Source organism: Sinocyclocheilus rhinocerous, unplaced genomic scaffold (genome assembly GCF_001515625.1).
Source record: "Sinocyclocheilus rhinocerous isolate Xijiao unplaced genomic scaffold, SAMN03320098_v1.1 scaffold75, whole genome shotgun sequence".
Classification (NCBI taxonomy): domain Eukaryota; kingdom Metazoa; phylum Chordata; class Actinopteri; order Cypriniformes; family Cyprinidae; genus Sinocyclocheilus; species Sinocyclocheilus rhinocerous.
This window is the reverse complement of record NW_015632455.1, coordinates 1032313-1047608: the sequence shown is the minus strand read 5'-3', so window position 1 is coordinate 1047608 and position 15296 is coordinate 1032313. Positions and strand designations below refer to the sequence as shown.

The 15296-nt window shown below is 37.3% G+C and overlaps 2 protein-coding genes across 4 annotated transcripts in view; both read right to left on the bottom strand.

Annotated features, from left to right (window-relative positions):
* LOC107742304 (chondroitin sulfate synthase 1-like) overlaps nt 1-8230 on the bottom strand; it is a 97897-nt gene extending 89667 nt beyond the window's left edge. For both annotated transcript variants that reach the window (XM_016555223.1, XM_016555222.1), the window contains exons 1-2: nt 7543-8230; nt 3060-3555 (exon numbers count right to left, since the gene is read on the bottom strand). In XM_016555223.1, the coding sequence (XP_016410709.1) occupies nt 3060-3555; nt 7543-7856 (810 nt within the window). In that variant the 5' untranslated portion in view covers nt 7857-8230. The remainder of the gene's footprint in view (nt 1-3059; nt 3556-7542) is intronic.
* Nucleotides 8231-11070: 2840 nt separating this feature from the next.
* On the bottom strand, nt 11071-15296 carry LOC107742306 (selenoprotein S-like). Of its 2 annotated transcripts, none has more exons than XM_016555227.1 (6): nt 15064-15296; nt 13516-13647; nt 13321-13427; nt 13170-13250; nt 13022-13091; nt 11071-11811 (listed from the first exon to the last, which is right to left on the bottom strand). In XM_016555227.1, exons 1-6 carry the CDS (start codon nt 15143-15145, stop codon nt 11732-11734), a joined length of 552 nt encoding a protein of 183 aa, XP_016410713.1. In that variant the 5' UTR covers nt 15146-15296; the 3' UTR covers nt 11071-11731. The 2 variants fall into 2 exon arrangements, with proteins under 2 accessions (XP_016410713.1, XP_016410712.1); XM_016555226.1 differs by having other exon boundaries at nt 11072-11811; nt 13022-13094.

Sequence of the window (15296 nt, the reverse complement as noted above, 5' to 3'; positions counted from 1 at the left end):
AAAAAAAAAAAAATCAAAATATATCCAGAATCGTGCAGCACTATTTTGCACACAAACAGCTCTTAATCGAGTCCAGTTTTATGTAGCCGGCTGATTTTTGTTCATGGTATTCAGCAGCAATTAAATGTTTTGAAAAAAGAGACAGAATAAAGATGTTTGATATCTAAATGTTTGACTTTTTTTAAACCATAAATTCCGGAATCGGAATTGGAATTGATCAAATTCAAACAATACCCAACCCTAGTATGTATATCACCAAATCGGTCATTTTATATATCAGTCACTACCAGCCAGAGGCACTGCCCATCAAATGCACACTTTAGCAGGAGTGGCAAAGACAGAACGGTTATGTTTAGAAACGAAAATGTGGAAGGCAGCGATGAGGGCAGGACAAGGTCAGCATGTGAGAGACACCAGAGCAGCTGCGGGACGCATCCCAGAACGACAGCTTTAATATGACACAGGTGACAAGCTCCGGGGCTGAGCACTGCCAAGGTTTGATATCAGTCTGCTGAAGTGTAAAAGATTAGATAAAAGACTGTCTGTCTGTGCAAAACACCCACACGTCACTGTGATATCCTGGCCTCTGGATACGGCTCGAGTCCCGTGTTCAATCGAGGAATCATGTGTAACTGTACAGTCAAATTAGAACTAAACGTGCATTCAGAGAAAACGTGTCTGTTTCGTTACAGCCACTTAAATTGCGCACAGGACTCATCTCAAGTAGCTGCCAGCCCAAAGCAGAGCTCAGATGAGACTGTTTGCGCTCTGGCTATAAACAAACAGAAGTTGAGCGGCAGCACAGACAGATACACATCTGAGAAGCTCTAAACAGACAAAGACGCTTAATATCAGTATTTAAGGGAGTAACAGGCTGCCATTTTGAGCTGTGAGGTCTTTGAGGTCACTTTACTCGCGGGGCTCATTGAGACTTGCAGTGCAGTAGGTCCATAAAGAACCAGAGGGCCGAACGCTCCGACATTAATAGCAGGTTGCCCAGCTGTGCCGTCTCTAACTAATCCTGCACGGCTGTAATTAAAGCACACATCAAATGCACATTAAAATCCCAGCGGCCCCAGTCACGGGGGAGACTCTGAGGTTCCAATTCCGCCCCATTCCACAAGCCGAAAAAGACTCATGGAGCACCTCTGATAACTTTCCAACCCTTTAATTTTTCCATTTTGCAAATTTGTGAAAAGCGATGTCACGTTTACGGTGACGGATTGCGCATGTGGCTCCTTCATCGGGAGAAGATGGAAAAAAGGTAATCTCGCCTTGACGGATGGTCTTGGTAGACTAAACTATACGCAAAGACTTATTCGAGATGTTGGAGAAAAATGCAAAGCGCTTTACTCAAAGCTAGCCGAAAATGGGAAAGAGCCGCATCACGTCGTCTGACTGAATCCAAAGTCTATTTGAAAGAAAAAGAAGGAAATCCATGTAAAACATAAAAGAGCCGCACTAAATATCAGTTTCCTTTCCCTTTTCCATAGTAAACACCTGGAGATGTAGATGGAGCAACATGCCCGGGTCACATTTCACTCTAAAATTAAAATCATATTTCAGCATGATAAAGACTATTTGTATTTTAGGCCCATGATGACATTTTGCATTGTAAAAATGATTTTCATGAAAAAGAAGCAAATTAGGCTCATAACCGCAATGCATCCAGATCTTTTTACTTGCAACAGTCATTCTCGATACATTTTCAATACTGCAAAACAGTAGTTTACTCGATTAGACCTAAATTACTGTAATATAAAGACTTGATTTAATTCAAATCAGCTATATATATTTTCACATTACAGTAATAAGAATGAATGATTTTTGGAGTAATGAGAAGAACTGATGGTAGCAAATGTTCTTCATTTTCATAAATATCATTTATATTACTATATTTTATAATGCACTTTAGTAATGTAAGAACAAATACAGATGTAATTTTACTGCAATAAGTAACATTTTATAAAGAGGTTGTATTTGTTAACATTATTTAACTGCATTAGTTAACATGAACTAACAATGAAAACATTTATTAATCTTAGTTAATATTAACAACATTTAATGAGACATTATTCAAATCAAATGTTTGTCTGTTAATATCATTTAAAGGACCCGAGCGAACATGAACGAACAATAAACAGTTGTTAACAAAGATCAATAAACGCTGGAACAAATGTACTGCTCATTGTTAGTTATTGCAGTTACTAATGTTAACTAATGGGACCTTACTATAATTTTTTACAAAATTATTTTAAAAAAAAATGGATGACAAATGCTAAGAATCTAACAAAAATCTAAAATTACTACAATCACAAAAGAAATTCCAAATGAAAGCATCATGGTAATAAGAACTGGGTCTTGGAATCATCTGGAAAATGATGTAAAATTTGTAATTGTTATGCAAAAAAAAAATAAGAGAGAGAAAATGTTTAGTTTTGTGTGAAATATGACAGACATGTTCTCTGGACAGTGCATGAGATTCACCTGGATGCAAATGACTCCTTTTTACAAAGCATTTCTCAGTCTTTTCATGTTCACAAAAAGAGAAGGGAGTAAGAGGCCGTCACAGCAGATTATGAACTCCATCCATTGAAGAGATGATGACTCATCTCATCTCTCCCAGGTCAGAGGTCACCCTTTCAAAAAAGTCACCGTCCAAAGCTTCATTTCTATAAGAGCTCTGATAAAACAGCTGATCTAGACCCACCATCCCTGAACAGTAGAGACGGGCTGCACTCCACTATTGTCCGGCTCTCTCTGTAATACCTGGTCAGGTATCGGCGAAACCCTTTGAAGGATCAAAGCCGCCTGGGAGTTTTGATGGTGAAAAGAACGCAGGCCTTTTCTAATTCGCTACAACCAATAATTTCCAGGACCCAAAAATTGCAGCTCTGGGAGTTCAATGAAGAGGCTGATTTCAAACAATATGCATTAGAAACCTCGAGCCTGAGCTGGAGGAAATATAGGACACTAATAATTATGCAAATGGTACCCTGATCGCTGTGGTTTGGCCCTGTAATTTTACAAGAGTATCCAGGTGTATTGCACGTTCTTACCTCATAGGACCAGACGCATTGGACGCCGGCGAATCGGCGCACGCAGCGGCCCACCTCCACGTCCTCGTGGGTGGTGTACATCTCCTGCAGGCACTGGCGGATGTGGGGCACCATCCTGCGCAGCACCTCGCGGCTCATGATCACGCCAGGGCCGCCCATGCAGAAGTTCTCGCCCGGCTCCAGGGCCAGCTTGCCCAGTTCGTCGCGGGCGCCCATGCCCGTCTGACCGAGGAAGAAGGCCTCGCTGCTGTTGAGACTCCTTAGGAAGCTCTCCAGCTTCTCACTTTTGATGTAGACGTCGTCATCGGCTCGCATGAACCACTCAAACTGGTCCAGGTAATGGTCATGCATGTACTTGAGCATCATGAAGGACTTCTTCTGTGGAGGGTACGAGTCGTCCACGTTCTGCAGAGCCACGATGGGGATGGGGATCGACGTGTCTGAACCCTCGCTGGAGAAAAACTCCACCTTGCCCGGGATGGTCTTGGCCCAGGTCCTACATAATGCAAAAAAAAAGGAGAAATGTGTGTGTGAGCACCGTAATAATAATAAACCCCCTCTTATCAATCTGCCAAAAACCATGTTTTTAAATGTTAGTTATTAAGTAATTTTGGGTACATTACATTTTGTGTAAAACAAGCGTTTTAACTTCATTCCGTTTTTAAAAAAATCTCCGTCTACATGAAAATGCAAACGCATGCTATGAAGCACTGTCAAGAGCATGGCAAACCAACAGGTAGCGATATAATCTCAACCGTAAAGCCATGTTGGCCAATCAGAAGCCTGAAAAAGTCTCCAGTAGGCAGAGATAACAGCGCAGGCTCTGACGTCACAAGCCAAAAACTTCCGGTTTCGCTGTCTACACGATAACACTGCAACCGGAGTTTTTGAAAATCTTTACCATGGCAGGAGTTTTCAAAAATGTTCAGTTTCAGTGACCTGGTGCGGCGTTTGCGTGTGGACGAACGGCCAAACCGCGTAGAAAAAGATGCGGTTTTAAAAATAACCGCGTTCGTGTGGACAGGGCCTCAGATCACTCAAGGTCACCATACATCAAGAGCAATATGACTGAACAACAACAATAATAATAATAAAAGTTATTATTATTTAAAATAATAGTTAAAGGAAAAAATATATTACTGTTGCAATAATATTATTGTATTGTAAAATAAAAAAACGGTTATAATAATAATAAAATTACAATAATATTTATGGCTGTCTTGCTTTCAAACATTAAACTAGGGCTTTTATTTTGGTGAGAAACTGTAGGGAGATGTTTAAGGTTCTCTTTTGCTGAACAGATTTATAAACAATTCTCATTGCAAGTTTGTAAAGATGGTTGGTTTCAAATGCACATTCCCAAATTCAACCCAAACTCACAGTGCTTGCTTAGAACAGCAAACCAAGCCGCTCCGGGACACTGAAAACACTGGATCATGAGCTGCTCACGTGTAAACGAACACAGTGCCGCCGTGCATCACTCCGAGATTTGGTCATACTTCAGGTCAGAAAATACGGAAATCCATACAAATATGGAAAATCCTAATTATGGACTGTAAATATCAGCATTGATCATTTAAAAACAAACAAACAAACAAAAACCTATAGGTTAAGTGCTATTGACATAATTAGCACTTTAAGAATTCGGAGTAGAAATAACACCACAAGTTATGATCAGATTGATGAAAAGATTAAGCAGAGAGTAGCATTAGGATGATTCACATGGTTTAAAAACAAAAGTCCCAAGTTGATTCACTATAAACATGTGGAAAGAAAACCGATAAACTAAATGCAGCACTCAACACGAGGATAAAATGCCAAATACTGTCATGACCCTGTAGGAGGACGCTCACAGCAGCTGAATCAATTCAGCAGAGCTTCAGGAGATGCACATGATTTAACGCTGCAGACAAGTGAGCACGAGCCTCTGAAATGCACTGTGTCCCGCATGTCAGCACGTGGAAGAGCTGCACTGTTTTCCTTCAGATAATATCCACTCTGCTTGCCAACATCTCATTTGAACAAAACCCTACTTCCTGTTCTCTGCAAACTAAAGGGGAACCCAGAGATACCGTGTTAACCTTTCGCACACTTCTGCAGTGGAGACATGGTGTCAGTCTGACATTCAGCACTCAAAACCGGAGAAACCGCCAAGATCTGGTGTGAAAGACAACCGTGTTCATTTTCCTGCATGAAATATGCATGCATCTTGCTTACAAATACAAATCAAACAATGCAATTAAATAACGGAGACTGCAGACTAGGGGAAGTAATGTGGTTTTGCAATCCTTTGAGGACATCTTCAAATCGCTCCTGTGCAGAACTATAACTGTAGGAAATACAGCAACAAGAGAATCAGCCATCATAAATACTCCCATGATGCTCTGGCTTTTCCACCAAGGCCAACCCCGGCAATTCACCCCGAAAAACCTCTCCAGCGAGGAATTACTGCTGATTAAATGTATGACATAAATGCTTGCTTCAGCACATCTCTGTCCTCTCCATCCTTATATAAATTACCAACCACAGTCTCTCTGCCAACGTACCACACAAATACTATTCCCATAATAATAATAATAATAATAATGTGATAAACTGGCATTATTCAAAAGTGCCACTAAAAACGAGAGGAAGATAGTGAAGGCTTCATATACTACTTAAAGATTTATTATGACTTTACAGAACTAACATTATATAGTAACTGTAACACCTTGGCAGAAACTACAGTAATCATGGTGATTCTTCGTTCCTATAAACCCCAAAAGAGGAAATAAAGCTGATTTAAAACAATTCAGCATAACCCTGTTCTCTCTTTCCAGTTTGGAAAAGACCATGTATGAAATTATAACGACTACAGAAATAAAATTACGTAACTATGACACTTCGGAGGAAATTATGGTTACCATGATGATTCTACGTACATGAATTTGTTTAATTATTATGCTGATTAAACAGCTGAAATAAAATGAATAAGCATAACCTCTCTCCGTCCTTACCATAATTTACATTTGTTCATTTGGCAGATGCTTTTATCCAAAGTGAGGATGCTATAAATTATTTTGACTTTACATAAAAGTACAAAAAATGGTATTGACAGAAACTATGATTACCATCGTGATTTCTTGTACATGGATGCATTTAATTACATATAATTCCTTTACGCCGGACAAAAGAAATTATAGCAAAAAAAACTTCTAAAATAAAATATTTCAGCATAACCTTGGTCTCTCTCCATCCTTACCATAATTTACCATGGTATCCACTGTCTCCACCGAATTACCATAAAATTACTGTTACCACTACAATAAAACTGTGGTAATTTTTTTTAAAGATTACGTATTAAATAATTTTACTTTACAGAAGTACACATTAACTATGAAATTTCGGCAGCAATTACAGTTTCCATGGTGATTTCTCCTACACAGATGCATTGAATTATGAATATTTTCCCCACCCACACACACACACAAAATAATAATAATACACTAACAAAAAATCTGAAATAAAATATCTATCCCTGACTTCTCGACATCCTTACCATAATTTACCGTGGTACCCACATTCTCTGCCAAAAGTTACTACGACAATAAAACTGGCTTTTGTTCCCAAAATTCATTTTAAAGAAGATCCCGTATTCAATTATTTCTACTTTACAGTAGTAAAAACTAACTGAGATTTCGGCAGAAACTACGGTTACCATGGTGATTTCTCGTACATGGAAGAATATTTTCCCCGCCCACACACATATTTGTTTTATTTTACACAAATAGCGATGTCTAAAAAGCTGAAATAAAATATCTACAGCATAGTTTACAGACTTTTCTCCATCCCTACCATGATTTACCTTGGTAACCACTGTCTACGCCAAAAAACACGAATATTATCGCTACTACTACAACCATAAATCTGTGGCAACCAGCACAGTAGCTACATCGTAACTCTGACGCATTTGGGCGGAAAGTACGGTTACCATGGTTATTTCTCGTACACAGACGCGTTGAAATAAAATATCTATCCCTGACTTCTCTATATCCTTCCCATAATTTACCGTGGTAACCACTTTCCATTTTTTTTTTAAATACGAAAACGGGTTCTATTATTTCGACTTTACAGACTTTACTTTTCTGTAACAGAAGTAAAAACTAACTGACATTTCGGCAGAAATTACGGTTTCCATGGTGATTTCACGTACACTGAAGAATATTTTCCCCGCCTGCACACACACACACACATTTGTTTTTTACACAAATACTGCTGTCTAAAACGCTGAAATAAAACATCTCCAGCATAGCCCTGACTTCTCTCCATCCTTACAATGATTAACCACTGTCTCTGTCCAAAAAAAAAACAAGAATATAATCGTTAAGTTACTTCTACGATAAATCTGTGGCAACAGCACAGTAACTAAGTCGTAACTCTGCCATATTTGGGCGGTAAGTACGGTTACCATGGCGATTGTTCGTACGTAGACGCGTTGAATTACCTGTACGCTGCCACGGCGCGGCTGTTGAGGTACTTCTGCGCGGTCATGACGCCCACGAACAGGAAACTGCTGGACCGGGGCACCGCGGGCTTCTCCGCGCCGGGCATCAGCGCCGCTCCGTACTCCTTCTTCATCATCATCATCATCCCCGCTCCTCCTCCGCAGCCGCCCGTGCCTCCGCCGCTCGCCCGCCGCTTGTGACCCGCTTTCTTCAGTTCGGTGGCCCGGGGCAGGATGAGCCTGGACGCCAGTGTGAACCCGACCACCAGCCCCAGCAGCACGCTGAACCACGACCTGCGGCTTCTGCCTGCCATTTCAGCGTACGCTCACACCTCCGGTTCGCTCGGGGTTTTAAAGTCTTCACGCCTTCGTGTTTTTTAAACGCCACCCGCTGCTGCAGTCCCGTCCAGAAGGCTGGGTTTGGGTCCGAGCATGGTCACCGCTGATCACCGTTTACCGCCGCTGCTGAGTACGTTGCAGCGCTCCAATCCCCGTAGATCACCAGCCACTGCCATCTAATCGCCGACTATCCGCTCCTCGCGAGCCACGATCGGCTTCGTGAACGTATCTCCGTCGCTTCGCGCCTGAATCGGTGATAAATCAGGGAAAATTAACGGTCTGCTGTCATAAGAAGTGCGGCTGCATCCTCGTTCTCGCGACTATCTTGCCATTGTGAGTGAGCGCTAGAAACGCGTCTGCGGCGACTTGGCTTAACCGTCAAGGGTTTTTGACACGCTGGAGGCGCCGTAGCTCGTCGCTGATTGGCCGAGCGGAGTGGCTGCGCACAGTTGGCTGTAGTGATGGGAAGTTCGGTTCTTTTCCGCGAACCGGTTCTTTCGGACAGTTCGATTCAATAAACCGGTTGAAAAAACCGGTTCACCGGTTCTTTTACGCTCGACGTAATGACGTCATTGGCGATGACGTAATGGCGTCAAGTCTATCGCGGGCTTAACACATTCAAATATAAAGTCAGTAATCATAACATCAGTCAATTAAAACATCATTATAATCTGATACGTTTCTTACAATTTGGATTTTTGTATCTAAAGCATCAACACATATACAGGCAGTGATCTGCAAACTAGGATGTTTTACAGTTATGACGTCAATAAATTAGTCTTCATCAGCGCAGAAACTATGCTCCTAAGGGAAAATGTATGTCCTGACAGAAAAGTATCAGTACATTTTACTTTTTTACTTTTTATTTTATTTTTTTTTTTCCAAGCATAATCATATGCTACAGTTACACAAATATCCTTAAATGTAACATTTACTTAAATATGCCTTGATGAAGGAAACCATAAAATATTTGAATTCTAATTGGTTAATGGAAGTTTTTGCTGTGAACGTGACTACTAAATATAGGCTATAACTGCTTCAAAGTAGCTAACACTACTGTTTACATGTAGTAATATGAAAGATAATAAGCAAAAGAAATGTAATAAATCTTCATTATGTTATGTGCAGGAAAAAAACACGAACTTCTGCGGAGAGTAATGTTCGCATAGTAGGTGGCGGTAATGCACCTTAACGTTGGATGCCACCCGCCATAAAACATGAAGAAGAAGAAGAGTAATGTTCGCGCTGCGCTGTTGTAACTGATCAGCGCCGCGCTGTCAGTTCGGTGGCGCTAGTAAACACGTCCTCTCTGCGCTGTCGAGTCGGCCGCGCCGCTCGGTCCATTGAGCCGCGCCTATGACAGGTCAGCGCGGCGCGAACACTTGAATACCGCGCCGTTTCGTCCCACATTTGAGTTGTTTGGCTTCCCATAGATGACGTTCCATGCATGGGAAAAGCGTTGTGTCTTTTTCGCGTGAACAGAAACTTATTTTGTAAGATTCACCAGGAAACTCTAATCAGTTTTATTTATTTGGAAAAAAATCTGTTGTTTATTTACAAAAAAAAATACAATGGAATTTGATTTAATAAATCGTATTATGCATGTAATAAAAGTAAATTTGTCAAACCAGAAGCCACTTTTCTATTTGCTTTTACAGAATTAGCGAAGAACTTTAAAACTAGATTTAAGTCTCAGAGTAAAACGTTGTTGATTATGCACATTTACTTCTGAAGAGAACTAAATATAAAATAAACAAATAAAATGAAAAAATAAAGAAAGATTTTAAAAAAGAAAACAGGCTATAAAACTGGACAAAAGAAATGTTTTGTATCTATGAATTATTTTGGAGTAACCTGTTCAACATTTTCAGAGGTATTCATCTGTTTTTAGGTGCAACCTGCATTTTCTGTTTCCTCACAAAATGTTTATTTCTCTTGCCCATCTCTCAAAAAGCTATACAAAAAAATTAAATATATTTATTTTAATTATTAATAAAATCTAGCAATCACTTCGAGGCTTATTTAAATATTTTCTCACCATAATTATATTTGGATACTGCAATAAAATAAGTTTAATTAGATCACGCTCAGTTTTTTATATGTAAAATTCAATATAATTTTTAAAAATTCAATATAATATAATAATTCTATATTTATATTTCATATTTAATAGTCAGATGATGATTTCCTAATCCTAATTCTATAATTTTGTAACGGAATTCCTCCCTTTTATAGAACTGTGACGGAAACCGTTATGTTCTAAATCACGTGCTAATCTCGCCACCTAGTGGATAAAGTGTGTCCTCGCGAGATTATAGTTTGTATTTTAGTCGGGTCCTTCCTCTTCTGCGGTGTTTTCATGTCGCAACGCATATGGATAAAATATTAAACAGACAAGATGGATATATTACTTTTTTTTTATTATTACGATGTCATAATTAACTGAGCATTAGGGTGAATTTGAATAATTTCACAACACTGCATCGATTTTATTTTTGCCTTCTTCTACTAAATTACTTTTGTTATTTTAGTATCAAGATAATATTGTTTATATATATATATAATATATATAATATATATATATATATATATATATATAATTTCGTTTTTGTCACTTGTATTCATTTTTTTTAAAAAGATGTTTAGTTTTTATTAATATATATTTTATATAAATTATTAATAATTTATTAATATAGTTTTTATTATTTTTATTAATACATTTGCTCCTTTTTATTATTTTATTTTAAAATAAATGAAAATGAAGTGTTGCTTCAAAAAAAGTTTTATTTTTCATATTTTATATTATTTCTGTTTTTTTAAGTTAGTTAATGAAAATATATTTTTTAAATGGTTTTAGTTAACTATAATAACCTTGCTATCATGAAATACTAAAAATCTGTAATGCGTTTAGAAAAAAAAAGTTTTTTCTTTATGTCCTAAAAATCACTTTCCTATTTCCTATGTATTAAAAAGTATACATTGTTAATTTGATGGTCCTGAAACGGAGGATAATACAGTGAATTGTGTTGGCCTGACAAATAAGACACAGACAAACATTGAGCAAGTATGCATTTTTATTCTGAGAAACTATAAAGCGAGAACTTGCTGTTTGCTGTTTCCTTAGGAATGACGGGTCAAAGGCATTGCCTTTGACACGTCATTCCTAAGGAAACAGCAAAGACCTCACACCACATACAGCAGGCTGCTATTATACATCACTAACCACAGCATCGATGGATCTGTCACAAACCTGCTTTTACAACAGAATACAAACATTTCAATGATATAAACTTAGCACTTTGCATTTGTATTTACTCTCTCTAGGTGTTTATTTAGCACAGCCTTCATAAGTGCAAAAAGCTAAAACCAGGAACACGATTATTACTGAAAATCATCAGCCCGCCCCAGGAGTATTAATACCTTTGATGAGGAGGCGTCATTAGAAGCTGTCAATCATACAAACAGGCAATAGCGTCTTAATCATAATGTGCATGAAAGTGTTTAAAACACACAAGTTAAAAGAACAGTCAAAAATACACATTTTGTCCTTGACTCACCCTCATGTCATTCTGACTGCAAATGCACCAAAAAAAGTTTACTGAAAAAACTATTGCACTGAAAAAATAACAGCATACAGGATTGGAACGACAGGAGTGTGTGTAAAAAGACAATGCACAAGTCAATTAGCCTGTCACCAGAAAAACATGAAAGTGTGCATGAAGACCCTTGTGTAATATAACCATATTTGCTATTGTCCTGTGATGAGAGAATGATAGCTTCATTCAGATAATATTTGTGTGTTCCTATGGAGGGTCAAAGGGTCAGAGGTCAGTCTGACCGCACTTTAACCTCATCCACCCGCAGACGGGCCTCTCCTGCCGGGTCTCCAGGAGCACGTTCCTCCTCCGTCTCCAGACAGAGGACTGTATCCTACAACACACACACACACACACGCACACACACACACACACACACACACACACACACACACACGCTTTAGTCAAACAAAAACAGCAACATATACATACATATACTTCAAAATGTGATTCATTATTATAATTTATTTTTATAACAATATTAAATTAAATAAAGAAAGTACAGTAAAAATAAAGATGTTTGACTTTCATGAGCTGTAAGCTCTAATCATCAAAATGAAAACAAAAAACTTCTGAAATGTTTTACTTTACATGTAATGAATCTAGAATATATGAAAGTTTCACTTTTTGAAATAAGTTACAAAAAAATAAAAACTTTTTCACGATATTCAAATTTTTTGAGATGCACCTGTGTGTGTATGTGTGTGTGTGTATATATATATATATATATATATGATTAAATGAAAACCTCATAATACTCCTATATAATCATACATATCTAATTTCATATTTATTTGGCAATATTGTTTTCAAATGTTTTAAAACACAAAGAAACGTTCATATTTAAATATCACTGCAATATCAACTGACAACCAGGATAATTTTCTCCTGTGAAATATTGGCCTAATCTGAAAAATGTGTTATTATTTGGGTTAGTGACCTCAAAAAATGTTTGCATCATGTAGAAAGTCTTACAGGTTTGGAGTGACACGAGGGAGAGTAAATCATGGCAATTTTGCTCTTTTTTTCATTTATTTTTTAATATATATATATATATATTTTTTTTTGTACTGTATTTTCTTTGTTTAATTTTCTATAGTTATAGAAGCAAACAACCAAAAGTGTTTTAAAACACAAGAAACAGGAATGAATACCACTGCAATATACATGAACAACCAGAATAATTGTCCCCTGTGAAATATTGGGCTAAAAGTGTAAAATAGGTTGATTTATTGGGTTAATGCACTCAAACTGAAAATGATTGCCTCATTTACAAAGTCATACAGGACTGGAATGACATGAGCGTGAGTAAATCATGACAATTTTCATTTTAATAGAGTTTTCATTCACTAAAATATAGATTTATACTTTGAAATTAAAAGCATAAAACATGCTTTATTTTTCATATTTTCATTCTATATTTGTACTGTATTTCATGTAACTAATTTTGTATAATTATATAAATGACCACCAAAAAATGAAAACAAATTTTAATGGAGTTAACCATTAGTATAATCACAAGAGCAAATGTAACGCTTGCGTACCACTGTTGCGAAGGGGCTTTTTGTCTGTCTTTGGTCTCAGTGAGCTGGAGGAAGTGGCCTCTTCTGTGCTCTGCTGGAAATGAGAAATAATATGTAAACGCAGCACCTGACGCCTGAGGCCTGGAGACATAAGTCACGGGAGACTCACTTGTGCCTTTCCCTTGTAACTCTTTCCCTCCTTCATGCTATCCCACATCTCGATTTTCTGTCTTCTCTTGTCTTCCTCCAACTAAACAGATGAGAGGAAGCAGCATGAGTACAGAAAGACAAACGTCCGCGGCCTGCAGCGTGACACTCACCCTCTGCTGCCTCTCTCTGAGCTCTGCCGCTCGAGTGTCCTGCTCCTCCTGCATTCTCCTGCGGGACGCCTCCAGAGCCGCCTGACGCCTCACCACGGAGTCCGGGTCTGCAGACGGGACACACACACACCTCTGCTATCACACACACATCTCTAACACCTCAGTCTGCAGACAGCAGTCACTGTGGGTTCTGACCTTGGCTGCTGGTGGAGACGGGCGAGCTCTGGCTGTCTGTGGATCTGTTCTTGCGGAGATGCTGGAGGAGCAGATACACTCCCACACACGCGAACGCCGCATACCAGCCATACTCAGACAGGAAAGCTGTCACTGGTGACAAAAAATATCACACTTTCACAATCCAGGCACTGCAAAGTCTATATGCACTTTATGAAAACATGATAAATAGACTGCAATACAATTGATTATTGTTCGTAACTGTATCAGTAACAAATTTAATGAATAGCATAAATATTACATTATGAAACATTCAAATAGTCGAAAATATCATGAAAATTATTAGTGCTGTCAAACAATTAATCGCATCCAAAATAAAAGTAGTTTTTGTTTACATAATATATATGTGTGTGTATTTATTATGTATATGTCAATACATACACATTCATGTGTATATTTAAGAAAAATATGTTACGTTTATATATTAAACATATTTATATATGATATAAATTATATGAATATAAATATATAAAAATATATGCTGCATGTGTGTGTATTTATATATACATTTATATATACATAATAAATATACACAATACACACACATATGTTATGTAAACAAAAACTTTCATTGGGTGCAATTAATCGCGATTAATCGTTTGACAGCACTAAAAATTATAAATATATATCTATATCCATATCTTTATTATTATTATATTACTGTATTATTAACTATTATAATAACATTAATATTATAAGACATTATGAAACATTCCATTAGTCAAAAATGTCATGAAGCTTTTATATTACATATATATATATATATATATATGTGTGTGTGTGTGTGTGGTTGTATTACTCATTTAGCAGATGTGAAAAACTACAAAAGTTCTAAATCAATTGGCTGAATAATCAAATAATAAAACAATAAATACAAATTATTATTATTATTAAAATTAATAATAGACAGATAAGAAGAATCTACTTATTTATATTTGCTGTATTTCTCATTACATTGTATGTTTAACAACTTTTATAAATACCATTAAATATGCTAATTTGTTTTTAATATGCTAATAATGTTTTAAAATTAAAAGTATACAATGTGCTTCAAATTTAATGAAAATATTAAAGTTTGTATGTTATGGAAAATATTTTTAAATCCCTAAATCTCCTGAAATGCCAGAATAACATTGCATCAGCCAAAATATCCAAAGTATTTCTTATTTTAACGAAAGAATTACACTTTTCAAACAAAAAGAGGACTGCTCATTTACTGATACATTAAGCATTGTTTAATGTTTGATAATGGCTTGTTAAAGATATAAGATAGTGTAACTAATGTATCTTATTGACTCACAAACTGTACAGTGTAACTAATCGTATTGACCTATAAAGCGTTCGGTGTGTTCTAGTCATTTCCTGATCAGACCCGCATTACTGCGCTCTAAAATATCAAATCAGTGTCCTTTAATAAGCCACAGTCACAGATTAGATATCATTAATAGAGATGCGAGTCCTGATGAACGCTGACAGCTCAGTAAACGCAGTAAACTCGTGTTTACATACCAGCTGGCAGCAGAAAACTCAGATCCTGGTTCTGGGGAGGAACTTCTTCATTTCGGACACGCGCACCATCTTGCGCCTCCATACTAAAACGCCTTTAAGATGTTTTTTTTTTTAATGTTATTATGAGAGTATACAATAATTAGCGCATTTTTATTCCGTTGAGCTCCACTCAAGCTACCCTGATTCACACAAACAACACTGGCTCACTTCCGCATTCACCACACAGCCAATCA